Source organism: Cyrtonyx montezumae, unplaced genomic scaffold (genome assembly GCF_038088225.1).
Source record: "Cyrtonyx montezumae isolate F1298 unplaced genomic scaffold, pur_monq_1.0 scaffold_3, whole genome shotgun sequence".
Lineage (NCBI taxonomy): Eukaryota > Metazoa > Chordata > Aves > Galliformes > Odontophoridae > Cyrtonyx > Cyrtonyx montezumae.
The window spans coordinates 732,568-760,521 of NW_027072034.1; the positions used below are offsets into that span (position 1 = coordinate 732,568).

The 27,954-nt window shown below is 39.1% G+C and overlaps 1 protein-coding gene across 5 annotated transcripts; it reads left to right on the plus strand.

Annotated features, from left to right (window-relative positions):
- The first annotated feature begins 2,826 nt into the window (after window positions 1-2,826).
- Window positions 2,827-27,914, plus strand: RCBTB2 (RCC1 and BTB domain containing protein 2). 5 transcript variants are annotated; one of them, XM_065743935.1, is made up of 15 exons: window positions 2,827-2,907; window positions 3,253-3,406; window positions 8,461-8,554; window positions 10,868-10,931; window positions 12,373-12,531; window positions 12,981-13,131; window positions 14,272-14,438; window positions 15,129-15,287; window positions 16,667-16,774; window positions 18,131-18,273; window positions 20,005-20,195; window positions 22,377-22,503; window positions 23,894-24,030; window positions 24,596-24,726; window positions 27,773-27,914. In XM_065743935.1, exons 3-15 carry the CDS (start codon window positions 8,517-8,519, stop codon window positions 27,911-27,913), a joined length of 1,716 nt encoding a protein of 571 aa, XP_065600007.1. In that variant the 5' UTR covers window positions 2,827-2,907; window positions 3,253-3,406; window positions 8,461-8,516; the 3' UTR covers window position 27,914. The 5 variants fall into 5 exon arrangements, with proteins under 5 accessions (XP_065600007.1, XP_065600009.1, XP_065600008.1 ...); XM_065743933.1 differs by lacking the exons at window positions 2,827-2,907; window positions 3,253-3,406 and adding exons at window positions 3,792-3,819; window positions 4,528-4,626; XM_065743937.1 differs by lacking the exon at window positions 3,253-3,406.
- The last annotated feature ends 40 nt before the right edge of the window (window positions 27,915-27,954 follow it).

The window sequence follows — 27,954 nt, forward strand, 5'->3', positions numbered from 1 at the left end:
GAACATCAGGCCCATCAATTATTATCCTGAAGACTAAAGGGAAATGCAGAAATTCAAGTAGAAAAATACATTAAGAAATAAATGCAAAGCTTCAACTGCAGAGGATAATACTGCTATTGCAGAAAATGAACATGCAACCATGGTACATACTAACATGGGTGTCTGCAAGGTGAGACAGACATGTATTTCCATTTGGTGTTGTTGAGTTCTAAATCTGTCACTATGCTTAGGAAAGAAGAGCTGGACACAGCAGAAACAAAAGGTAGAAAAGGAGACAGGTGTAGAACAACTGGCACGTATGGAAATGCAGAATAATTTGATCCCATTTTGATAGGAAGGCATCAATAAATGGAGATAACTTACAGCATTATAAGCAGTCTCAGTAGCTGTTTTATTATACCATTTACTGGAGGCAGATCATCTTTTAACTTCCACTCACTCCTCTCTTTATACATTTAAAAACGACATTAGTCTTCCTTACATCCACACCTTCAGTTGTTGTTCACTGACCTCAGTCTTTTACCAAGTGTTTCAAATTCAGTTTCTTTGATGTAGATCTACATCCGCTGCTTCTAGATTTAAGGTCTTCAGTGTATTAAACCAAACTTTGTTTGAATGGGTCAAACAAGCCATCTCTTCCACTGACTCTAAGCGTGACCTTCAGCCTAACTCAGTGCTTCCTGCAGTTAAATAAAGCATAACTTTTAGAAAAATATCCAATACTCTTCAAAAATGTTTACTGAAGAATCAATACAGCTCACAGCCCAAGATTAAATTTGATTTGGGGGACAATTACTCTTACTAAAAATACTTGCTATACTGTCAATCTGAAAATGAGTAGCTTGTTACCACAGCCTGTGAGATTGACACTATCGGTATATTACTATATTTACACGCATCTGAAATCCAGCAACATTGTTTTTTTTCCCGAAATGGGTTCAAGTCTGAGAAATGAACATGGTAATAGACAATAAATTGTTTATAGTGTTTATAGCAGTCTATTTATTGTATAAAAAGACAGAACAAAATTATAGAGAAACATGTTACCTTCCTTACTGAATCCAATGTCCAAGTCTGCTGTCCTCCACCCCACACTCCACACAAATTATTACACAAAATCACAGAATGGCTTAGAGCCCACCAAGTTCAGCCATGAACAGGATTCCACCCAGCAGCTCAGGCTGCCCAAGGCTCCATTCAACCTGGCCTTCAACACTCAGAAATGGGGCACCCACAGCTCCTCTGGAAAACATTTTCCAGTGCCTCACCACCTTCTTAGTAAAAAATTTCTTCCTAACACCCAACCTAAATCTCCCCTCTTTAGTTTAAAGCCGTTTCCCCTTATTCTATCACTATCATACCAGGTCTCTATCTCCCTTATTATCACATATCAGAGTCCCTTAGGTATTTTAACTTAGGTATTTAAACTAGTACCACACATAAACTGTAAGCAAGTACTACAGTTACTACACTGAGGAGCTTTGGTTATTGGTGTCTGCTCTTCTGTAGCTGAGACTGGTGCTTGCAATAACACAAATGAAAACAGTATTTGTCTATGTGATTCCTTCTTGTTCAGTAGTCTCAAACTTTTCCAGATACTGAAATCGATATTGAAATGAAACAATTCAAAACCCTTTGGGCTAAGGTATGATTACCATAAGCACAAAATAAGGGATGAAATCCTTAGGAAAATCTATTTGAATGTGTTGGTTTTTTTTCCATCTGCAAGTGGAAGAATGGTATTTTGTAATTTAACTCCTCTTATGGCGCTTCTAGACCAGGTTTGCTGACTGAAGAGACTTGGGTGTTCACAGTACAATTCTGGGACTTAAGAGGAAAACCTTTTAACACTGAGCCATGTTACAAGAATAAAGCTCTTAATTTTTGTAGTCACTTTTATGTGAGATTTTAATGAGGCATCAGTCAGTGGATGAAGTCTCATTCCTACAAAAGCTGATTTTAATTTACTCATCCATCTGACATATCTGGAAGAGCTTCTTACATTGTGTCCTGAGCGCTTCCCGGGAACAAGGCAGTAACTTCCAATCGTACGCAGTTGTTGTTCAAACATCTTCCTGCATTAGACCTTTAATGATGCTGGAAGCTAATACTTCTTCCATTTTAATTATTTATCTGAGTTCATAGAATGGTTTGGGTTGGAAGGGACCTGTAAGAACATGTAGTTCCAACCCCTTGCTATAGGCAGGGACACCTACACCACGTTGCTCAAAGCCCCACCCAGCCTGGCCTCGAATGCTTTGAGGGAGGGGACATCCACAGCCTCTCTGGACAACGTGTTCCAGTGTCTCACCACCCTCACAGTAAAATATTTCTTCCTGAACGATGTTGACTACGTTGAAAAACAACACTTCGTAGCCTAGAATTTGCTCTATTAAACGGCGTCGTCGTGCTCTTTGTATCTCTTGCAGTTTCCATGGAAATGAATAGCAGGAATTACTTTTGGAGTAAGACGCGAAGGTATTTTTATAGACAGCTGCTAAGCCACAGAGCAAGCTTCATTCCTCAACACAGCTCCCACGCCAAAACCCTTCTGCCACCGAAAGCAGCAGCAAAGGTCTCGGGACACGCACGACAGCCTGGAGACAGGTCGGCAGCCTCAAGGTAAGCCACACAACCGGCGGGACACGGATACCGCGCACAGGAAAACGCCTGGTGACGGCGGCTCGCCCTACCGCGCCCGCTCGGGGCACCGCCGAAAGAGCCGCGCCTCCGCATGGCACACAGCCCCGCCGCAGGAGGTGGATCCCTGGGAGGCGCTTACCCCCTTCCCTCCCTCCTTCCCTCCTTCCCTCCCTCCCCCTTCTCGGCTGAGGAGGCGCCTGAGCGCGGCGGCATCCTCCCTCGTCTCATCGCGGGGAGGAGGAGGAGCCGCCGCCTGCGGGGAAGGTAAGCGACGGAGCGAGCGGAGCCGCCACCGCCTCCCCCTTCCCCGGGTTCGCCGTGAAGAGCGAAGGCGCGGATGCCGCGTTCAAGACCGCCAGCGGGGCTCCAAGCGGACGGTGCCAGCCGCCCCGCGGCGGGGGAGGGGACGGAAGGGGCGGGCGCTTCCCGCCCTGCGCCGGCTGCTGTTGGCTGCGACATTGCGGCGGGGCGGGGTGGGGCGGTGGGAGCAGCGCTGTGGGGGGAGGATGTGGGGTCCTGTCAGCGGCCAGCTGGGAGGGGAGGGTCTGCTCTGCTCTGCTCTTGTCGGGTGGGTGTGGTGATGTAGTCCCTCGCTTTGTGTTTTTTCAGTCTTTATGAATGTCTCAGACAGGAGATGTGCGTGTGTGGCCGCGGGTTGCGTGCGGCTGGTGTTGGAGAGCTTTGTCCTCAGCGTGAAGTACGAATCCCAGAGTCGCTTGAGTTGGGAGGGCAGTTCCTCTGCAACAAACAGAGACACCTACAGGTAGATCAGGTGCTCAGAGCCTCATCCAGGCTGACCTTGAATGGCTCCAGGGATGGGGCATCCACAACCTCTCTGGGCAACCTGTGCCAGTGCCTCACCACCCTTACTGTAAAAAACCTTTTTCCTTCTATCCGGCCTAAATGTCCCCTCGTCTAGTTTGAAACCATTTCCCCTTGTCCTATTACAGCACATGCTTCTAAAGTGTCTGTCCCCTTCTTACAGCTGCCCTGTAGATAATGAAAGGTCGCTCTCAGATCATCTCAGTCTTCTCCAGGCTGCACTGCCGCAGCTCTCTCAGCCTGTCCTCATAGGAGTGGTGTTCCATCCCTCAGGTCACTTTTGTGGCCCTCCTCTGGATGCACTCCTACAGGTCCATGTCTCTCCTGACTCCACATCTGGATGCAGTGCTCCAGGTGAGGCCTCACAGCACAAAGCAGAGGGGCAGGATCACCTCCCTTGCCCTGCTGGCCAAGCTGCTTTGAATGCAGCCTAGGACATAGTTAGATTTCTGGACTGCAAGGGCACATTGCTGGCTCATAAAGGAGCATGAAGCTTGCAGTATGTTAGACAAGCTTAGCTCAGAGTTTAATCACAGTCTTAATGCAGAAAAAGGGAAATTAATGACTGACAAAGGATTGTTAATGTTTGAGAGATTAGGGAATCACATTGTGTTTCCGTCTGGAGATGAAAGTCCTAATATTGATGAATAATAATAGAGGAGGAAGTTAGCAGAGGATTTTTATGCTGGATTCATGGCAAACACTCCTGCAGGTGCCCAGTGTTAGAGGGAAGAAAGAGGTTTAACTACAGCACTCTATTCATGCTGTGATAGTGTTGGATATGATCTGGAAAAATCCCTTGTCTTTGTGACCCAATGTGCAGAAAAAACTGCGCTAAATCTAAACAAGCAAGGAATGTAGAAAAGAAAGGTGTGGTTTTGTGTAGTGTGTATGGGCTTGTTCAGTTCGTTTGTTTGCTTTTGTTTGATTTTGTGCCTTGTTGAAGGTACGTTTTGTAAATTAAAGCTTTTAACACAAATGGAGCTAGGAGAACCTTTCTTGGACATCCCCAAGGAAGTGGATAAAGGTTACAACTACAGAAACTGCATTTTTCTTCAACAGCTTGAGGAGAATATGAAGTCAGGTGATCCACATGAGCTAGACTGATCTATGGATCAGAATTTGGCTGGGTCACATAACTGCTGTCTAATAACAATTCAGGTAGGTTAGATCCACATAGAGGAGCTGTAACAAAGTAAGTGCATTTGTTTGTCGTTTTTCTATAAATGCAATATGGAATTTTTGGGTACATAGTAAAAGAAAGACCTTTCCCTGATATATTGTTCCTATGGCATTAATCTGTATCCAGTCAGGTTCCCTCTTGTAGGTGCAGTACTACAAGTCTTGAGCTTGTACATTATTTATCCTGATAAACTTGTTGAGCTGTTAGCATTTCTTAAGTTATTAAACATTTTCTGTATTATGATTCCTTAAGTTTATAAAAATACAATAACCACCAATTCCATTCACATTTATTGCATTATTTTGAATTAATTGGCTGTGCTAATGAATTAATTTAATATCATTAATAAAGATCTTTTCAAACCAAATAATCTGAATACTTTTTTCCCTTAAAGCTTGTTTTTTGAACTCTTGTGTTGGAAGGTCAAAATGACGAATCAATATGTGTCAATTATACCAAATCAATTATATAGTAAATTACATTTTATGCCATGTTTTAAATGGGCAGGAGCTAATAACCGCATCAGTTGTTAATATGTTATTATGTTTATATCTACATGGATTACAGGAACTAAAGTGTGTTTGGAATTTGGCTAACAGTTTAGCGAAGATAAACTGTTTTTCAAGTTAATTTTCTGAAAATCTGGGTTCAGACATTAAAAAAAAGATTTTCTTCATCATCTCAGCTTAGAAACAGATAGAGTAATAATACCCTTTTACCAAGATACTGTCTAAGAAAGTGTTTTATTATTTTGACATCTTCAAGATTTGGAGATAATCCTCTTTTTTACTACAGAGATATGTATGTGGAAGTGACTCCAGTATCCTTCAGTGGTGTCAAGCCCTAAGGTAGTTTGCACATTCACGTTACAAAATCTGAAACAATTGCCTTCAAAAGGTGTTTTTGCACTTGTAGAAATAAGTGAAAACATTTTAAATTAAAAATAATTTTGATTGCCAGTTTTAATTAGACTCTTTTAGCTGCTGACTTGACTTTTTTTTCTTTTTTTTTTTCCAAAGCAGCAGATGGACAGACAGAGCTTTCAAATGATTTTATTAGGGTAACTGGAGGGTTTATAGAATGAGAAAAAAGAATTTGAGAATTGTTTCTTTTGCTTTAAACATTTTTTCTCTGGTAAGTAATGATGCATTTTTCCAGTCAGTTCCCCTCTTGTTGCTCAGTGGTAAACAAAACACCATTCTACAACTGACAGCAGTTCTAAAGGGAAAAAGAGTAATTAGAATAGGGATAGGAGAAGTAAAGAGTGATAGTATGGACAGTGTGTCTTATCATCTCTGTTATTTAAGACTTACAAAAGTCTACTTGAATTTTATACAACTCAGTCAGATTTTCTTGCCAGCCCAAATCTCCCAGGAGTTTTTTACAAGTGTGAGGAAGGTGTCCCCGCAATCTTCATAAGATTTTCAAAGAGATGGTGTCACTTAGAGCAGGAATTTCACCTTACACACAGACACATTTAATCCATCCAAGAGTTGAAAGGTCATGTGTTCTGTTTTCTTTCCTGTCTTCTCATGTGTTTCAAGGCATTTTTCCTTGAAGTACTTAGGCTTTAGCGTAGTGGTATTGAGCCTGTATTAAAGAATGGTGCTGAACCTGGCTCACAAAACAGTATTCCCACTACCTTCCTTGCTTTTGGTGTGTCTATGTTTCCTTTTTGTCTATTGTTTTCATCTTCTTCTCTGCTTTCATTTTTGGCAACTACTTTCTTTTTGGAGATGATGATATTACTGAAAAAAAAAAGGCCTTTGCAGATAGATTTCAAGTATCCAGCTCCAAAAAAACCATTCTGCACGTAGATGAACCTCCAGTAACTTCATGGGGTCTTGCTGGAGGTCTGTCCCAACCAATAGGTACAGCTGATTATTGTAATAGAAGAGAACTGGCATCTGACAAGACGTGGGCTAAAGTTATGTCTCAGTTGACAGAAAATAACACTGTCTTACATCATTTTAATTCAGAATTTCTGTAGCAGTTGCCTTGCAAAGTCAATGATGACAGTCTGGAAGACTTAAAAGATTTCAGTCTCTGAAAGATTTTGTGGATTTAGCCTCTAAATTACATGCATCTTTGCTTTTGAAATCAATAGGCACCCAGAGGAGCTTGCATCAGAAGCAGAGAAGTCACAGTCTGGTGTCAAGAGGCAAGAAGGGAATGAGAAAAGATCGTGCTTTAGTTGGAGGTAGCAGCTCTTCAACCAATCACTTACTGTTTCAAGGTCTGCAGTTTCTTGGTAATGAACAATGTTGCATCAGTGGAGAAATAAATGAAGAGCTGAGTACTGTCAGCTTATGGTCAGTGCTGGACAAACCACTGGCATTTCACTGTTCAAGAAAATGATATTAATTCTGAAAATAAGACACATCTTTCTGGAAAGGAAATGTAATCTTTTCAGTGGGAGTAACTTTTGACAGTATGACCTGCTGGAAGAGACCTCTGTGGAGAAGAACCATGAGGTCCTGGTGGACAACAGGTTGGCCATGAGCCAGTAGCATGCCCTTGTGGCCAAAAAGGCCAACGAGATTTTGGAGTGCATCAAAAAGGGTGTGGATACTAGGTTAAGGGAAGCAGCTCTTCCCATCTGCACTGTTGAAACCACACCTGGAATACTGTGTCCAGTTCTGGGCTCCTTAGTTAGGAAACACAGGAGTCTTCTAGAGAGAGTACAGAAGAGGGATACAAAGATGATAAAGGGTCTGGAAACATCTCCTATGTGAGAAAAGGCTGAGAAACCTGGGACTATTCAGTCTAGAGAAAGGAGATGGGATCTTATCAATGCTTATAAATATCTAAAGGACAGGAGTCAAGTGGATGAGGCCAGGCTCTTTATAGCAGTGACTAGATGAGAAGGGGGTAATGGTCAGTAACTGGAACGTAGGAAGTTCTATACAAACAGTAGGAAAAAATTCTTTACTTCAGGGGTGATAGAGCACTGGAGCAAGCTTCCCAGAGAAGTTGTGGAGTCACCTTCTGTGCAAAAAACCCACCTTGATGCTTTCCTGTGCAATGTAAGGAATTTGCTTTAGCAGGTGGTTGGTCTCTCCAGAGGTTCCTTCTCCAACCTCTGTTCCGCCATTCTTTGATTCTGTGATTTTTTAATTACCATTCTTTTTTTTTCCTGCGAGATCAATTGGACATAATAATCAATTATCAATAATCGATTGGACATAATTTCATGACTGCTCTTGTACATGGCTGGTGAGAAGTCAAGATCAGACAAGGTTAGGCTCCTTTCCTAAAGGTGTCAGCAAGTCCTTTTTTGCCTGTGACTTGTTCCTCTTGCTCTTTCCAGACACTATGGTTAGAGTTACTGGGACAAAATACTCCAAACAGACCTCTGTTTCAGCAGATGAATTTCATAAATGCTCTAATTAAGTGGGAGGAAATACTGTTTGGAGTTCTGGTAAAAAGAAAACCTGTTGGTTAGCCAAGTTCCTAGAGAGAAAATGTGCAGGAATGTTTTTATTTGAATGCGTTGGTGAACCTGTACAAACATTTAGGATTAAGTGATCTTAATGGAACCTGGCTAGTAGAACATGGCTAGTTTATGTTCCTTAACTTAATCTTATCTATGCCATAAAGACATAGCTAATGCAAAGACCATGGTTGGAACAGATCCAGATTCAAAACTTTAGAAAAAGTCTTGATGCAGACTGCCAGAGGATGCTCTCCAGATACTTAAGTTGTACTTGGATTCAAGATAAGAGATTTGTGAAGTTTAATATAAATATTTTTGTACTTAAACACTGTATATTTCCACAAAAAAAAAACCAGAATGATGTTTTTTCTTCTAGATCTGCACATTAGATTTTTTGGGGAAAAGCAGCTAGTGAATATAAAGTTTTAATACATGCGAAATATATGTTGCTTACCTATTTACTTTCAAAAGTAAGTATTACTTTTTTTTTCCTTAAGCAATGAATGATTATTTTAAAGTAAGGACTCTCAGAGAATAGTTTGGACTTTGTTTTTCTTCTGTATCTGAAGTACCCAAATGTACACGTTCTTTTCTTTAATCATTTGCTGATAGTACTGTTTTCTTTTCCTTCACTGTATGTGCAGTAGTTATTCTTTTGGAGGAAGAATTCCTAAGAGTAAGAAAATGTGAATAACCGCTAGGTCCACAAATAAGAATTAGGTTTCTTAGGTAGGCTTGATGAGTTAATTTTTTTTTCTTTCTTCACATTCAGGACCCAGTGGTCTGTGTGTACTCTTAAATCAACTACAGGCATTTAAAAAGAACTCTTCTGCAGAGGCAGAAATGCGTATCAGAACAAATGAATTTAAATAAAAGAATAAACAGATGTAATCCGAGGTACTCCATGTACTCCTCCTGGAGGACTGATCATAAAGATGTCTATGTTTGCAAAATATATTGAAGAATGGAATTGAGGAGTAATTTTCTCAGTTATATTGAAGATAAAACAACTTCTGAGTTTTGAGGACACGTAAGCGATCTATGTTCTCACAAAGTTAACTGAAAATTGGTGGCATGTTTCTGGAACTCTGAAAAAATAGAGGACCTTTCATTCAGTAACTGAAGTGGTCCATCCTAAGGTATCTTAATTTATACTGATGAATAAACTGCTTTGAAAGCCAATTGATGTGCTTTTGTCTGATCAGAAGCGATTGAGTTGGAACTCAATCAATCAATCAATATCAGAACTTGTAGAATAATGAATATCAGTTGTGCATCAAATGACTTGCAGATGAAATACAGAGTTCTGCGTTCACTTGAATTAGAATATTCATAGTTAATACTGTCCTGGGGAACCTGTCAGCCTTGTATGCTGAAGAATGGATAGGAAATGGGTTACACGTATCACCATTGCTAGACAGTGTTGGAAATTGATGCAGCAAAGTTTTGTGCAGCTTTAGTTCTCAGTTTTGCTGTAACGCTACTCATGTAGTTGAAGTTAAACTTTCAAGATTGCAATTTGGTAATGTAATCCTGCTCAGGCTTTGGTCATGCAAAAGGCCTTAATTAGGAAAGTTGTTTCTACTTTAAATAGAGATAACATGCACAAAAGCAAGTGGTTGCATTCTTGTTCTCTGAACAAGTAAATATGCTGCATAAAATAACACATTTCTTAACAGTAAGAGCTTAGCAAGCTATCCTGAATTATTAAATTGCAAAGCATGATAAATAGATGTGCATATCCTTTCAGGGCTCTGTTCTGCTGCATGTACACGAATTCCTTATGCCAATTTGCTCTTTGCCATGTTTTGACATGACATGCCCTACAAGTCCCATGTTGTATTTGCCAGCAACATGTGGAGTTTTACAGTATACACATTAGTAGTTTTAAAAACTTCTTTGAAGTGTGGTAGCCTGTGATGAGTAGCTAAGTAAAATGGTAGCTACTTCTTCATTGGATGTAATTCTGCTTGCTGTCAGAATTGTACAGATGTTTGATTTTCTGTGGGAGGTAAACACATTTTTAGAATTGGCTGAATCAATGTGCCTCCACGAAAATGATGTGTACTGCTTTCTCATTGAGAAAAAGAAGCTTAGACAGCTTTAAGAGCTGCTTGCTCATTTGTGCATTTTTACTGAAAATGGATTTGTGCAGCTTTGTGTTGGGAAATAATTTGGAGACAGTAGGGTTAGCCATACTCATCAGGTAGGAGACATCTGATCTGAATGTGTCTTTTGGTGATGAACATTGTAGAAACCATGCAGGTCACTTATGGAGCTGCCAGTAGCTTCAGAAACAGAATGAATATTCCAACAATTCTCAGTACATCTGAAAATGTCCAAACGTTGGTTATTTTATTTTATTTTTTTTCATACACTGCTTTTCAGAATGAAGATGGAATAAAAATATTTTAAGGGTTATGACAGAAATGAAAGGTTGTATCCCTTTGCTTTTTCTTTGCTGAAAGAAATGTCTTGGAGACTTGTATCAGTAAGGCTCTGAATTCATTTTTACTACAATAAAAACACACTGCAGTATTGTGTTCATTGAAACTTTTTCAATCACTGATTTATACTACTCGTTTAAAAAAGTTTTCTCCAAGAATTAATATTTTGGTAAGAATACAGAAAATTGAGTCACTCATCATTGTACAGTTGAAAGTGAAAACAAAATTGTCTGAGCTTTGTGATAGCTTGGTCTTAATATGAAATGTGTGTTGTTCTATAAAATATTGTTGCAGCAATATAATATGGCAATTTTAACCACAATTCTCTCTCTGCAGAAGGTCGCCAGCACAAATCCATATGGAAGATGAACCTCCTCCTTCTCAAGGAGTCAGTGTCAAGGTCAGAGTGTAACTTTATGTTGAGGAAGCATGGTTTTATTAGTAGTAGCTTAGCTTAGTACATGCGAGTAGCTTTCAAGATAAACAGAAAACCAGTAGTGTAGGTGGAAAAATTATATTTGGAAAAGAAATGTTACTAATGTGATCCGCAAAATATTAACAGGACAGCATATTCATTTTAATTAGTTTGAATCTCTCCTTTGGCTTTCAAGGTTGGTTTAATTTAGTATTAAGTTCCAAAGTTATGTTCTTCACCTTTGTGTTTCAACAACATATAATAATTTTTAAAGCATGATTTGGGGAAAAAACTTCAAATTTTTGTCTTTTTCTTTGTACACTCTGCTTGTAGAACGTAATGAAACACATCATTTAGGTTCGGAGCTTCATGATAACACATTGATAAAGAGTCTGTATGACAAAACTGAATAACCAGCTTTTAGACTGGTTATTAAATTATATTGAATTATTTGCTGTGAGGACATGGGGAAATAGATTGTGTGATCAAAATCACAGCTTTTCCTTATGGTTAAAATATTTTTATCTATGCTTCTGTGTAGTTCTTTTCATAGTAAGTTATACTAGTCAAAAAAGTAATATCCTTAAAACTAATATAGCTGACTCTCCACTAGAATTTATTCAAAGTTTTGTTTCAGTCAGAGATTTTTTATGTATATATATAAATATATAAAGATATATATTTTCTGTGATAGTAATTTGGAAGTCTGATACTTCCTAGAGGTAAGCAAGTGATGCAGTACTTACTGTTATATGGTAAACTATGTAATACAGTGATAGGAAGAATCTATTCTTACTCATCTTCAGCTATCAGGTAATTTTAGTTTTCTTTCACATCCAGAACTTCTTTAATTGTAGTAAAGAAAATTTGATGAGTGCTCCATGCAAAAATTGTTATTAAAAGTTGTTACTGCAGCATTTTTCTGAATTATGCTATGCTGAAGCAGTAGAAATGTTGAGTTTTCTCAAGTTTCCATTTTTAATGCATGAAAACAAATGTGTATATTTTTCAAAGGTAAGTATATTCTTGAGCAGATTTTTCTTGTTGGCTTTTTTTTTTTTTTTCCTAATGATAATTTTAGCATACTGTTTTCAGATTTTGGATGTATACTTTACATCTTAAAATTAGAATCCTGTATTTTTTGAATCCTCTAACCTAATAGTCACACTGTATGAATGTAGTGAAAGCCTGACCACAGCATTTAACTTCTTACATTGTAGTTATCTCTATGCACATAGATGCTTTCTTTCTGGATCATGATATAGTTTATTTGTTTATTTTGATGGTTTTTGCTGTGTGCGTTGTTTTAGAATTAAAATACTGTTTTGTGGTGGAGAATGCAGGTAGTGGTGTTTCTCTGAATTTATCATGCAATAGTTTATTTCTCTCTGGATAGCTATTTGATACAATTTTTCTGTAACATCAGGTCTTGGAGGCAACATTATTTTCAGCCCTGAAAATGCTGGATGTTGGGAAATGGCCAATTTTTTCCCTTTGTTCACAAGAAGAACTCAAGTTAATTCGTCAAGCCTGTGTATTTGGCAGTGCTGGTAATGAGGTGCTGTATGTAACTGAAAATGATGAGGTAATTGTCCAAGAAGGCATGTGAACATGATTTCTTTTGTAATTTAGGTGTCAAGTTATTGTGAAAGCTAGTACTGTTGCATACCTGGGAAAAGTTTCATATTGAATACCTGAACGTTTTCATTAAAACTGAGACATCTGCAATTAAAATTACTGGCTTCCTACCATGTTCAGGGAATAAGAAGATGAAGGTAGACATTTGTTGGAGATGCATGGATGCAAGTTGGAATATAGGAAATTCCAGGGCAATGTTAGAATATTTTTATTACCGTGACAGTGGTTAAAGCTTGGAGAGCTTGATGACCCTGGTGGTGGTCAAGACTCAAAAAGACATGGACTTGAGTAAAGTGATATGTGTAGACCTTTGTTGGGTAAGGGACTAGTTGGACTGATGGGCCTCTGGTGGTCTGATCTCACCTAAGTGATGACTGTATGATTCTTTTATAACAGGTTTTTGTGCTTGGCATGAACTGCAGTGGGTGTTTGGGAACAGGAGACGTCCAAAGCACAATTGAGCCAAAGAGATTAGATTCTCTGTGTGGCAAAAAGATCGCCTGTCTGAGTTATGGAAGTGGCCCTCATGTTGTTCTCGCTACAGAAGGTAAAGTATGATGCAAATATGACTTTTTCAGTTAGTTGCACTTTAATTAGTCTACAGTTTCTTTGTGGACGTGTTTCACATATTTATTGAAATTCATATTCTTATGTTATTTTTTGACAGGGTAAAGTAGGTAGATGAAACCAGTATAGCACATTTTGCCTCAGTAGTTTTGAAAGAACCCTTGGTGAAAATATCAAATAGAGTCTGGTGACCTCTTCAGAGATCTGGAGGAGTAATATGTCAAATCTAGCTCCCGTGGAATAACACTATAATTTATGTTTAGAAATTAATGGTGATAGACAGGATGAATGTAGAACTGCTATTCACTGTGCCTGCGCTACCGTAACTAGAGATCATCTGATTTAAAACAGGTGAGAAAAGTAAATATGAAATGGTAATAGCTTCCTAAGTAATAAGACCAATACACATATATTGAAATGAATCAGAAGAATTGTAGTATCTTTAATCTAGAGGTTGTAAGTGCTTAGGAAGTACAAAGGGAATGAGCTGCAAAAAGTAACCAGGCTCAGGTTCATGTTTCCTCTGAGCAGCATCTTTTTTTAATTGCCAGGCAGGCATACAATTCTTCAGTAGACTATCGGTCTAACCCAGTCAGTCACTTCTTGCATTCTTAATTTTACTAGCATGTTTCTCAGAATACAAGACACAAATAATATGTTTATATAATAAGTAGCAACATTACATAATTGTCTGTCTTACAAGCATCTTTACATATATTACAGTAGGATGAAAATTGAATTATTTGGGCTTTTAAAAATGGGAAACAGCACCAGGACTTGTACAGAAATTTTAATTCATTCTCAGTAACAAAAACATAAACAGAGACTCCCGTGTGTCATTTCATCTTTTTCTCTTCTGTTTTGCTCTATCTCCATTCTTTTGGCTTTCTGCTTTCTTTTATGAACACTATGTGGTTATTATGGATACTGACACTTTGGATTTGTGATAAACAGTGTGAAGATAGCATTAGTATGTCCCTGGGATTAAGAGCCCAAAAGGACATGTATATGCTTAACTATGTACAATATGTTACAGAATTGACTTTTCAGTTTGTGATTTTATGTTGTGTAGTCATCGGAAGAACGGATTTTCATATAGCTTTTTACATTTTTATTACAGAAGGAGAAGTGTACACATGGGGTCATAATGCATATAGTCAGTTGGGCAACGGTACAACAAACCACGGTTTGGTTCCCTGTCAAGTCTCTACTAACTTGGTAAACAAGAAAGTTATTGAAGTTGCTTGTGGCTCTCATCATTCTATGGTGTTAACATCTGATGGGGAGGTAAGAAATGCTAGAAGAAATCTCTTCTTTTCTCCTGATGAAATTTGTATATGGGAGAAACAGGATAACATACTGCATCTAGTGTATTAGTCTTCCTTCTTTCTGTCCTCGGAATGCTGATGCAACACCAATATTAAAAAAAAATGGGAAATCTTGGAGTTCATCTTCTTTGAAACATATGCAGAACATTGATTTTTGTGTCACTTTTGCTTGTAAAAAAAAAGATCAGTTCTTCCTATGCTACACCCTTCTATAAATACTTAATGCCACTAAACTGACATCAGTTTATGTAAGGAGTACTACCCAATGAGGCAAAAAGTATTTCTGTCCTTTACTTTGAGATGACGTTTGAATCCAGTTAGCCATTATGCTTTGGGTTCTGGAAAACTAACAATGAAATCTGCTAGTATGAGTGCAACTGCGGTGTTGCCTCTTACCTTTGATAGGAGAAACATTCAAGAGTGGGATATACAGATACTGTGAGCTGCACACTTTTGATAGAAACAGTAAAACTATAAACCTTTGTAGCTTCCATGATGTGTGAAAGAACACATGAACACGACCTGAAGTGTATTTTTTATACCTTTAACAAATCACTCTCTCTTGAATATGTACTTAGTACATACTAGGTATGTGTTGTGTACTGTTTGTTATGTACCTCTCTCATTTATGAGGATTTATTTTCAACAGGTGTACACATGGGGTTATAATAACTCAGGCCAGGTTGGATCTGGTTCAACCGCTAATCAACCAATTCCTCGAAGAGTTACCAGCTGCCTTCAGAATAAAGTAGTAGTTAACATAGCCTGTGGACAGATGTGCTCTATGGCTGTGGTGGAAAATGGAGAGGTAAGAAATGCTTAGTGAATTTTCTGACTAAATTTTATTGTGTGTATCACAGGATCGAGGTCATTTAGAACTTCTATGTAATTTGCTGCCACAGAGAAAGGAAGTACTTACTTCCAGAGTCCCTCTGACTTACTTGCTTATGCTGTTTGTAAAAATCTTTGTCACAAATTGTCTTGTGTATCTTCCTATCCGTAATGCTTTTACCATCTTCTTTAGAAAGAAGTTAAACAGAGAGATTTAGGGTTATGAGATTACTCAAAATTTATCAGATATTACTTTGTATTAGCTACTGAAGCTGGCTTTGACCTGAAGGAGGAATTCAGGTTTCAAATTTAAATTGATCTGAATATACAGTTCTGAAGGGGAAAAAAAAAAAAGGTGTTTTTAAGGTCAGGAGATTTTTATAAATGTTGGGATTAAATCATAAAAGCTGTATGTATGTATTTAATATTTCACATTAGGTTCATTTTCTCATACATACAAAGTAACTTTTTATCACTGATTTATTGATTTTTCTAGTTGGTCTCATGCTATTGCGGAAATGAAGGTGCTGACTAATGTTATGTCACTGCTGTATTTAGCATTTATGGAAAAATTAATTATCTGGACTATACTAGAATCTTACGGATCAAAAATGTGAGAATGATCAGTGAATACTATCTTAATTTTCAGACTTTGTATAGATGCATCTATTCTGAAGAAACAAAAAGCAACAGAAAACAGATTTAATTGTGTGTGGTTATTCGACTGCAGTACACATCAAACCCCACTCATGCTTTCTCTTTTTATTGTCCATTGTGAGGATATGAAGGGTTATAGTTTTCCTATTGCTGGAGTTCACTTGAACTGAAGATTCTGGGCAGCCTAAATGCTCTCCAGGTTCATCACTCTGAGCATTTCAGTTTAGACCTAGGAAACTATTGAATGTTTGTATTAGGGCAATGGAATATACATCACTGAACTGATCAGCCCTCAATATTTTCCTTTTTCAGTATAACTGTTAACAATCTACTCAAATTGTTGTATGTAGCTTCCAGTTTATACTTGGTTTAATATATTGTCTTTTGTGTTAGAGGATTTTTGGATGAGAAAATAGCTCTTTGAGAAAGGGAAATATTCCTGTTGAATTTACTCTGTGCTGGAGAAGAGCCCTATGAGTCACTTGTTTTTCACTTTTATAACTTAAAAAGAGCATGGTGAAGAGCAAGGATTCAAATTTTGATGAGCATATACTTAGAACTATCTACGTATAAAGTGCAGGTCCTAAGGTGGGGGAACCTGAAATATTTAAAGAAATTATTGTTGGAAATATGAAGTAGTGATATTGTTTTCAAAAGAATTACAATCAAACAGCTAAAATCCCTGTCTTTGTCTTGAAGGTCTACGTCTGGGGTTACAATGGTAATGGCCAGCTGGGATTGGGCAGCAGTGGCAATCAGCCAACGCCATGCCGAATAGCAGCCCTGCAAGGCATTCGTGTACAGCGGGTACGTGTGCGATACCCGCATCAAACCCTTTAGGAACAGCTGAAAATAAGCTAAGGAATATTCACAGGATCATCATAGTGTCATAGAATGGCTTGAGTTGGAAGGGACCCCAGGGATCATCAGGTTCCAACCCTTCCGCCACAGGCAGGGCCGCCAACATCCAGATCTGGTAACAGACTGTATTCTTTATGTGAAGGAGGAACTTCTTTGTCTCTTCGTTTAAAATGCCATTTATCAGAATAAAAGCATGAATCTTGGAATGGACCTCTGCCCTGTAGAGTTCAATGGGAATTTTGCTATTAATTTCAGTGAGGTTAGGATTTTCTTCCTAGGGAATTAGGCACATTTGATCATTTCTTTTTTTCTTCTTGTGAAATCTGCTTTTCTTCCCCTGCCATTTTAATAAATAAGTAAGTCATCTTGGGTGACCCATTCTTCATTAGAGCCCATCTTTATTTCTGGGAAAATAAATAGCATTCCCATCCTAGGATGTAGTCTGTAGCTTAGCTGGTGTATCATTTGCACTGGAAAATGATACATTCTACTGCTTAGAGAGTATGAGTGGTCCACTAAGGTTGCCATAATTCCTATTTTCATCCACTTCAGATGTTGGATATCCATTAGTACTAAACTGTGTATCTCCCATCAGCAAATTCCTTAAGCATTTATATCATTTGGATCATATCTCATTCTTCATGGATGTCAGTGGACCACATGTTCTTACAGTGTATCTGCTTTGCAGACTGTATAATTATACATGAACCCATTTTGAACAAAGCAAATTGGTTTTAGGTGGAGTTTCATCTCTCCTCTCTCCTTTCTGGATAGCTAGCTATTTATTTTACATGAACGCTGGTGGTCCTTGGGCCAATGTGTGGAGAGTTTCCCTCCAGTGATGTTAATTATCTCCGCAGAGTGTCCAGTTAGTGCCAGAGCTGGCACAGGGAGCTGGTTTTATGTAGTCAGCAGTCAGAGGGACCTCATATATTTTTACAGTGGTAAGCTGTTCAGGTTGGAGCAATTGCCCATAGGGTGGGTCAGTGCAAGAGCTGGCCTGCCTTTTTCTAGACTTTTTTTTTTCCCAGCATACTCTCTGTTTGCCCTGTAGCTTTCCTTCTTTCCTAACTGTTCTTCTTTGTACTTTTGTGATCATATGATTTATTTTTCCTCAGTCATTTTCCTCCTTTGCTTCACATTTAAATAATCTTACCTCTATTTGTCATTTTTGTCATTTTTATCAGCCGTCTTTATAATGGCCTAAAATCAGTAACATTAATGCATAACTTAATATACATATGTCTGTGTTAAGTTCCTGTTACATAAAAATGAGATTTTTCTGTCTGTTATTCCTTATAGGTTGCCTGTGGCTGTGCACATACATTAGTGCTGACAGATGAAGGTCAGATTTATGCCTGGGGAGCCAACTCATACGGCCAGTTGGGTACTGGGAATAAAAGCAACCAGTCTTACCCTACTACAGTTGCTGTGGATAAGGACAGGTAATACATACATTCTAGCAGTCAGACACTAGTTGGCATCCTTTCAAAAGAGCTACAGAAAATTACTGCTTTTTTAATCTATTCTTTGGAAGAAATAGTCTGTCATTTTTTGCCTATCATTTGTGGTTCTTTTCCTAAATGTGAACGGACTGAAAATCTGTCTGACACTCAAAATCAGTGCATCAGAGTCTGGTTTTCACTGAACGTGCTTGAATCCGTCCTGTAACCACCACTGAGAAAAAGAAACTGAATATTCTGAGCTTTAGTGTGCTGTTCTATGCTTCAGCTCATGCTGCACTATATAGGTCTTAATTGCACTTTCTCTTCGGTGGTTTCATTGTTCGAAGTCAGCGATAAAACTTTTATCGCCTCTGAATAGAAATTGTATTTTAATATGCTACATTTAACAAGGAGTATGCACAAGGAGTGGACATCTGCAATTTGTGTTGTATCTGCTATTAAACCCAGCTCATAACCCAGGGGGGAGAGAAAGGGAAGTGTTTCTTCTTGCTGTTGCTTCCTGAAAATTAGCTTAGATTTTTACAAATTAAATACTTTACCTTAGTCGTTGATGGGTAGAGGGGTAATTCCTTTTATTGCTAACTCAAAGCCAGATATTTATATGGGCTGATATTTCCATCTGCTCTGCGCTGCTGAAGTGTTGACTTTGGCCTCCTATTGTGAATAATAAGAAAAGTGTGACGTCCCTTCAAACACATCTGTAACTGTTTCTGCAATGAAGAGAGAGGGAGCTCCTCTGTGGTGATGAGACGTGGCCTGATTTTGAACACTGTTATTTCTTTGGGTTAGTGCTTTTGCTTAAAATTAAACTGAAATTATTTTTTTTCCAGACATTTTGGCTGCAGTTGAAACGTTACCACATTTTAGTGTGAATTTTAATATTGTGTGTTGCCTTTCCCTTGTTTGCCAGAATATGTATTCCTGGTGTCAGTGTGAATATTACCTCGCCAAAGCTTGCAAGATTTGTACATGCCACTTTAGACAAGTTGTTTCCCAGCTATTTTCTCCAGGCAGCTGGAAAAACAAGCAAACAAGTGGTAGCTCAGACTGCAAAACAGAGGACTGTGCAATGCTGTACGCAGTGGGATGTATGAAATCCTAAATCAACTTTAGGATTATTGAGATAGCCTGTCGTAACTAGAATGCATTTAGAAACAGCTTTCAGTGCTCTGTTAGGTTTTATTTTTTTCATTTTCAAAATGAAAATCTGTTCAGTATAAGCAGTAAGAGTCGTGTGAGTAACGGTACTTCAGTATTTTAATTAAAATAAAGCTGTTTAGATTGTTGGTTTATGGCCATTTCTCAAACACTTCTTCAAGACAGCTTAATGCAGCAGCTCACCTCGCCGTGCAGGACCACCAGGGGTGAGCAGAAGCCTGGCACTCACCATGCCTTTGTCTGAGGGAGCTGAGGGGTCAGCAGAGCATGTGCTGCAGCCTAGTGCTCTGCTGCAGCACTGCTTGTGTTGTCCTACTTGCCTTACTCCCCAAATGCTTTTTCACCGAGAAACTTCCTGAGTGCACACTGTTTAAAGAAACATCAATAACTGTTCTAATTTTGCTATATGCAATAGGAAAATGTTCTTGCCATCTGAAGTGCATGTATGCTTGTAGATGTGTTTTGCACCAGGGAAATGCGGGAGGTATTTTCACCGCATTTCATTCACGTGACAGTGACTTGCTTTTGTTCTTTTTCTGCTTGTAAATTTAGAGTTATAGAGATTGCAGCCTGCCACTCTGCTCACACTTCGGCTGCCAAGACGCAGAGCGGCCAGGTGTACATGTGGGGCCAGTGCCGTGGGCAGTCTGTGGTCCTGCCCCACCTCACTCACTTTGCCTGCACTGACGATGTGTTTGCTTGCTTTGCTACCCCTGCTGTTATGTGGCGTCTCCTCTCAGTAGGTGAGCTGAAATATTTTTGGTTTAACCTTAATGAAACTTCTAGTGCATAAAACAGATGTGCCTGTGTTTGAAGCTGAAACTTATTTTGTTGAAAAAAAAAACAAAAAAAAACATTCTAGGAATTCTAAGTTACGAATTGATAAATTTATAGAATTATAAAAATTGATAAACCCTAATGACACTGCTAAACATTTCTCTACTTTATTGATGCAGTTTACTTCTATGGGGAATGCCTTGGTTCTTTATGTATCTTGTGTGTATTTTTTTGTTGGAATGATGATCTGAATAGCAAGTTCATAGTTCCAACTTTTGTGCAACTACTGTTACTGTGCAATGGCCGTGGAGAAGATGCGTATGAATTTAGAGATGTAAGGGAGACATGCAGAGGTGTTTAGGATTGGTGAACCTTTCTTTATAGCCTATGTCTTTTAAGTAGGTCAAAAGAATGAGGGAGCCAGATTCCCATGTTCAGGATTGGCCACACGCACTCAGTGTCTCTTCAGCTGACCTGCTGAAGAGGCCAGTTAGTGCACCTCAGATACCCGATTCTTATTAAGATCATGGAGTCACAGAGTGGTTTGTGTTGAAAGGAACCTTAAAGCCCATCCAGTTTTTTCCCCCTGCCATGGGCAGTGCCACCCTCCAGCTCAGGCTGCCCAGGCCCCATCCAAACTTGCTGTGAATGCCTTCAGGGATGGGGCACCCACAGCTTCTCTGGGCAGCTGTGCCAGTGCTTCACTGTCATCAGAGTGAAGGATTTTTTCTTGATCTCTAATCTAAACATATTCTTTTTCAGTTTAAAACCATTACCTCTTGTCTTTTCACTACGTTCTCTTTTAAAGAATCTCTTCCCATTTTCTTGTAGGCCCCCTTTAAATCCTGGGAATGAATGTTCTTTCTTTTTGTGTCTCATTACAGCTTATTCTCAATGCAGTTTCCTTCTTGGTTTCCCTTCCACTTTTTTTTTCTCATTTTCTCCTCAGTTTAGTGTAGAGTATTGAGGAATTTTTCAAAGGAGAACAGAGAAGGATAAGAAGCAAAAACTGTCTGTTCTGTATCTCACTCATCTCAGAAAAGACAGCTACATGAATGAGACTGTAGAGGTCATCTGGAGTTGCATATGAATAGACATCTCAGTTGTTATTTAACTTTGAAGATTGGCTTCACAACTAATTATTGCAGAATCTTTTGAACTATTACAGCAGAGCTTCAGCTTTGCATTGGTCATTCAAGTCATTGCACTTGCTCAGATAGCAGAATCTGAACCCACCTTGTACAAAATAAGGCTAACAAAGTGCTTTTACAGTATCATTATCTCAGAAGGATTTTTTATTTATAGCCTGGTAGGCCTAGCTTTGCCAATCCACAAAATTGGCATAAGCCAATAATATGTGTTCATATCCTAAGAAGAAAATGTTTCCTAGACTATGAGCAACGTTTAAGGTTTTTAATTTGTTAATGTTATTAAAGAAAATGGTTATTTAAGGCTACCTAATGTTACAGAGAGTCAGTTCAGGATCAGATCTGGAACCAGTTCAGGAGATTTCTGTGGACAGTGGGTGGCTTTTCAAAGCTGTTGTGGGATGTATGTACATATGTGGCACAGAGAAATGTATTCACCCAAAGAGTGCTTCTGATACCATAACTCAAGGGAGAGCACTTTCTGAGTAGGGTGGTAGCTCTTGATACTTAACTGTTAACTGTATTGCACTGGTTGGTTTTATACAGTGTCTTATTTCTGCTTTGAGATAATGTCTCCTCAAGGGAATATTTTAGAAAGTGGTACTCTGTGTTTTATTGATCTTTTGGGTATCTTATAATAAGCAACACCTTATAGTTAGATTTTAGATTTATCCAATAACTGATAGCATTTGCTATCAGATGCAGTGTTACAATTCTGAGACTATTCATATTTTCTTCTAGCTGTGTACAGATAAGATAGTGGAGAGGGAGAGGGACTTATTTTTTGTTTCTGAGGCCTTGTTTAGAGCAGGAAACTAGTAAGGACTGAAGAAAGCTTCCCTTCATTTGCTTCCCTGGAGGATGATAATGGATGTGTTTTTATGTTTGCTTGATTTTTACTACTATTAAGGATAAATTATATTTATTAAGTAACTGACAAAACATTATCATGAGTGATATGTGTGTTACAGCTCACTATTGATTGCCCTTTTTTCCTAGAGCCCGATGACCATCTAACAGTAGCCCAGTCACTGAAGAAGGAATTTGACAACCCTGAAACTGCAGACCTGAAGTTCCTAGTGGATGGAAAATACATCCACGTTCATAAAGTTCTTCTCAAAATTAGGTGAGGCAGAAATTGAACTGTTAAATACACAGTAATAAGTCCACTGTGCTGAGTCATTACTGCTTAAAATCTTTACTTTGTACATACCCTCTTTTCCCTCAGGCTTGAGTTTCACCTGCTCTTCTTCACTGTTACCCTTTTCTTCACTTTCTCACTGCTCAGAAATTCCAAACACACTGCTGACTGCCCGCTTTTTCAACTCTTCTCTCTGTCTGGCATCTATCCTCCTTTGTACTACCTAAACAATCTTGACCCTGATTACTGGTTACCTTTTGAAGGTGGAAAAGAAGGCTCACCTCTTTCTGTTGCCTTTCTAGGTGTTAATCAGTTTCTCCTCCTGTCTTCGGTATGCTTCCTCTACTTGGATGGTCTGAGGGTTTTGTGTTTATTCTTGCCTTTCTTGCCTGCACACTTTCAGTTGTGTCAGCATCTGTTGATGCTCTTCAGATTAACTTTTTTCTTCCTTATCTGTCACATTCCTTACCCTACTTGTTTTATATCTTCTTATCTGTGAATTTGAATTTTAAGCTGGCTTCTCTTTTTGTTTTTAGTACTTTTTGCAAGCTAGCAACACTTTAAAGTGAGATTTGATATGCAGATCTACAGAGTAATCACATTCTTACTAACATGATTTATATCTCTCTTGCTGTTTCTTTCTATCTTTATTATTTTTCTCCTTTTGTTATTTTCTTTCTCAGAATGCTTTATCATCTCAACCTGTGTACCACTGTTTTTGTTTTTCAGTCTCTGATCCTGATTCATGTTTGTGATTTCATGTATATTACTACATAAATTAGTTGTCTGTGTTAATTCTTGATTATTTTTCGGGGGGGGGGACTTTCTGCCCTCAGACTTCCAATTACTGGCATTACTATTTTCCTCTGTACTTGGTTTCATCTCGTGTACATTGCACCCACATTGCTTATTGCCTGCCACCTCTATTTGGAATGCCTAATTTCCTGTCTGCCAGGGGCACTCCTGGGCTGAGTCACTCTGGGGTACTTTGTGAACTGAAGGATGAGGAGCAGTTGGGTTTGATTTATTTATTTTTAAGGGAGAAGTGTGCTCTACCTTCTCTCTGACTTTTTTACTGTTCTGTGGTACTCTGGGACAGCTGCCCATTGCCAAGGTCTGTTTCACAGTGGCATGAAAGCGTGATCATTTCTGCTTAAGAATTCTAAAATAGAAAGTACTAACAACAGAAAGAAAATAAAATTCTGAATTTCCTAGGAAGCTCTAAAGAAATTTATGTGTTTATACCAAGAAATCATATAGCTAGTGTTTATGGCTGTGTGTTTGTTCTGCTGTGACTGACTTTTATCAACAACTTACCGCAGCTCATATTTCAAGCATCACTCTTACAGTAACAGTTGTTGTTCTTCTTTTGTAGGTGTGAACATTTTCGTTCCATACTGAATAACGATGATGAAATTATAGAAATGAGTGAATTTTCTTACCCTGTTTACCGAGCCTTCCTGGAGTACCTGTACACAGACAGCATTAGGCTCCCTCCTGAAGATGCAATAGGTATTTGCCATAAATGGAAACAACTCTGGGTTTCTGTTTCTGAGAAATTTAATTTGTGTCCCCTGACAGGATGAAGAAAGTAGGGCTGCTTATTTTAGTTTTATTAGCACTTTAATCTTCAGTTTGGCAGCTGTCAGGAGGAAGGGATGCAGGAGCTGGAAACTTCCAAGGAGAATGAGTAGTGGGGATACAGTAAGATCAAAACTTTATGTTTAGAAAGAGCTCAATTGCTTCTCATCTGAGGACCTGCTTATTCTTTACAAAGGCACTGACACCATCGTAATACTTTCCTGTCTGAGTAACTGCAGCATTTTTACCATGAACCAAAAAAGGATTTGCTCCACACGTTAATGTAAGTCCCTAACTGACACCTTGGAAGCAGTGAACAAGGTGACAGCAGACTTCCATTCTACTAAAGGTCCCTTTCTGATGTGTCATCCAAGGATGTTTTCGTGTGGGGGAAGAGTAGAGCAAATCAGCCTAAAATAATGGGGCGATTGATTTGTTTGAATGGAAGTGTATATTTTTTGCACCAGGATAGTTAAAGGTGTGTGAATTTTTGCAGGACTGCTAGATTTGGCAACACTGTATAGAGAAAACCGATTGAAAAAGCTTTGCCAGCAAACAATCAAACAAGGCATTTGTGAAGAGAACGCAATCGCTCTGCTTTCTGCTGCTGTCAAATATGAAGCTCAGGTGAGGACAACTTCACTTCAAGCAAACAATTATTTTCTGAGAAATTAAGTGTTTAATATGAACACAACTGTGCTTAACTTTTGAGTCATGATTACTTACAGTTGCCCCTTCTGGCTTCCCAGCTATTTGTTTTCCCTCACAAAGCTGTAAAAGCTGCAGCTACTAGTGTTAGCCTCCTGCCCATTGGCTTGCACCTGTGAGTCAGGATTCTTAATCTCCTTCCTGTCTTGTCATGTAGCACAGCATGGCATGCACATGTCTCACTGCCATCAACTTCTCCACCTTTGGATTTTGCCTGCTCACTTCCTGAAGTTCTCCACCCGCTCGTTTTGCCTGTTGCTGTCTGGCACAGTCATTGTGCTACTGCCTTTTACAGGCAGTGGGACAATTTACCTGGAAAGCCCTACCCTGTTTGCACTTGTGCTTTAATCAGAAATCCATTTTCACCCTGTTGCTTAACAAATTACCTGTTGTTATCCTCCTCTCCACATCCTGTCCTCTGACCTGCCCTTGGCCCTGGAGTGTTTCACTAGCACTCAACCTGTTATCAGCAGTACCACATGCACTTTATTTGTAAACAGAGAAGTACTTTGAAAGATGTTTTCCTTTCCCCAGCTTCTTAGTGCTGTGCTGATTGTGGGAATAACAGTACAGTGGGTTTGTTTATGCAAGAAATCCACACTGTTATTTTAGACTGGTAACAGAGCAGCCTAGTTAGCTCAGGAGTCCTGATCTTTCTGTTTGAAGTTTCTTTTGCTGGGTAAAACTAAGGTAGCCAAGCAGAGAAGCTGACCTGTTGGAGGAACCAAAAGATGTCGCTGATACATGTTTTTTCATTATATCCATTTTCCTTTCACTTTTGCTTGGTTGAAAGAAGCAGGGTGATTTTCAAAGCAGATGCTTACATAAGACACAGGGATAGACAGTTCCAGGCACGGGAAGCAAGTACAAAAGGGAACTGAAACAAAAACTGAGTTGAAATACTGCTGTGTGACAGCAGTATACTAATGAGGGGTGTACGTGTGTAGGAGCTGCAAAGAGGAGGCTGGAAGTTTCAGAAAGCAAGCAGGAATAACATCTGATAAGCAGATGATAAGATTAGCAGCTGCTGGTGGAGCAGTGAGGTCAGTCTTAACCAAGATATCAAGGGTAATAATCAGTAACACAAGACATGAACAGCTGAGGCTGAAAAAGAGTTGTGCTTTCAGTGTGTTGTGGTGGTGAAAGCCCAGCACAATGGGGCAAACTGGGCAGGAGAAGAGGGACCAAAGGGTTTGGTTCTCCTAAGAATGGGAGTTTTTGTTACACGTTTACTCTGGAGACTCTCCTCTTAGAAACTTTTTGCCACTCTTGAACATCTCAAAAACAGAGGTGGCCTTCATTGACCTGTGTCAGGTGGAGTAATTAAATACACATTTAGGTGTATCATGAAGTAGTGAAAATAGCCTGGACAAAGTACTAGAGATTACAGAAGCAGATTGGCAGAAGCACAGTAAAAGGGATTGGCTAAATGACTGCATATGTGCTATTCCCTTCTTCCTTCTGTAATACAGTGTTTCATTCTGCATACCTAGTGTACATTTTAAAGTATCGGCCCTTCAGTAAAAAGCTGTCCTGAGAAGGATTATGAAAGGGGCCTGATGGTTTAGGAAGAGGGAATTAATTTTGTTTGGTTGATTTTTTGTCATTAAATGTGAACTGTGCAAGTGAAAGATCATAGTGCTGTGTTTATCCACTGTTAGCATAGAAAATCAACTGCAGGCTGTCTTGGCTGCTGTATGCATCTGTTAGGATTAAAATTTTTTGCCCTGTCCTCAGGAAATACAAAAATCTGCTGCTAAAGATTATATTTAGGTGTATTTCTAAGTGTACACTGTGGCCAACTTCAGACTGATCATAGAATTGTAGCATGGTTTGGGTTGGAAGGGACCTTTAAGATCATGTAGTTCCAACCCAAGTGTTGGAGGTGCTCCAGCCCTCTGATCTTTGTGGCCCCCCTCTGGACCTGCTCCAACAGCTCTATGTCCCTTTGTTGGGGGCTTCAGAGCTGGACACTACACTCCAGGTGGGGTCATCTACTATATAACATAATTAAAAGGCAGTATTTCTGGAAATTGTAAAATTAGTGAACAGGTTTACATGGTTTACCTAGAATGTAAGTGGCATGGATTGAAACCTTCTCTTGCTGTAACTTTCAAGTCTAGGCCATACACAGTCATCATCTAGCCCGTAGCTGATGTGTTATACTCCTGATGGAGGTGTGCCCTGCTGCTGGCTCCAGCTCTGCTTGCTGCAGAAGGGAATTCTTTCTCCTCACACAGCAGTTGTTACATGGAAACTATCCAAGGGTTCCTGAGGTACACAGTGTGGAGAGAAGGAATACCACTTTTGGGAAGAGCTTGGGTGAAATTTGCTGAGTGCAGTCAGTCGTTTGGCTTCAAAGCTTGTCCTTCATCTCTGAACATCCTTTTAGACAAAGACCAGGATCTGGAGAGGGATTTTCAATCCTAGGTTGACCACAGAATATATTCTAACACAGAACTTGTGTTCAGTGAACTGCAGACATCGAGGATTCTCAGTTCCTAAATGTTTTTTCTGTGCTATATATTTGTGGAGGTTTTGCTTTTAGAAAGACTGTGATATCTATTGTTTTTCACAGGACCACCACTGAATTCACTGCAGGGGGAAAAGGGAAACAGTCACTGATGCTGGATGAGCATGAGGACGAGGAATCAGATGAGGAAAGCTGATAGTTTCAGCTACTAGTGATCTTTTCTGATAAGCTCAGTAAATATAACAGGGTTGTAGAGTTAACTTGGGTGACTGCTCATTTTTGTGTTGGTTTTTATTTTCAGAGGAGATTAACTGAATCGGTTATATTTGCAATTTTCATCCTATCATTTGTGATCTAATGAAACTGATCAGAAAAAGGATTGCTCATTGATATGGTGTCTGCTTATTAAATGATAGATTTGGAACAGGAAAATAATGATAATCATTTTGCTGTCAGTCATTCATATTATAAACTAACTCACTTTGTTTTTAGGACTTGGAAGAATTTTGCTTCAGATTTTGCATAAACCACTTAACTGTTGTAACACAAACTCAAGGCTTTGCAGAAATGGACCACGATCTCCTGAAAAACTTCATTAGCAAAGCAAGCAGAGTGGGAGCATTCCGAAATTGAGACCTGACTACCAGCAAGCTGAAGAGTGTCCTCATGCCTCA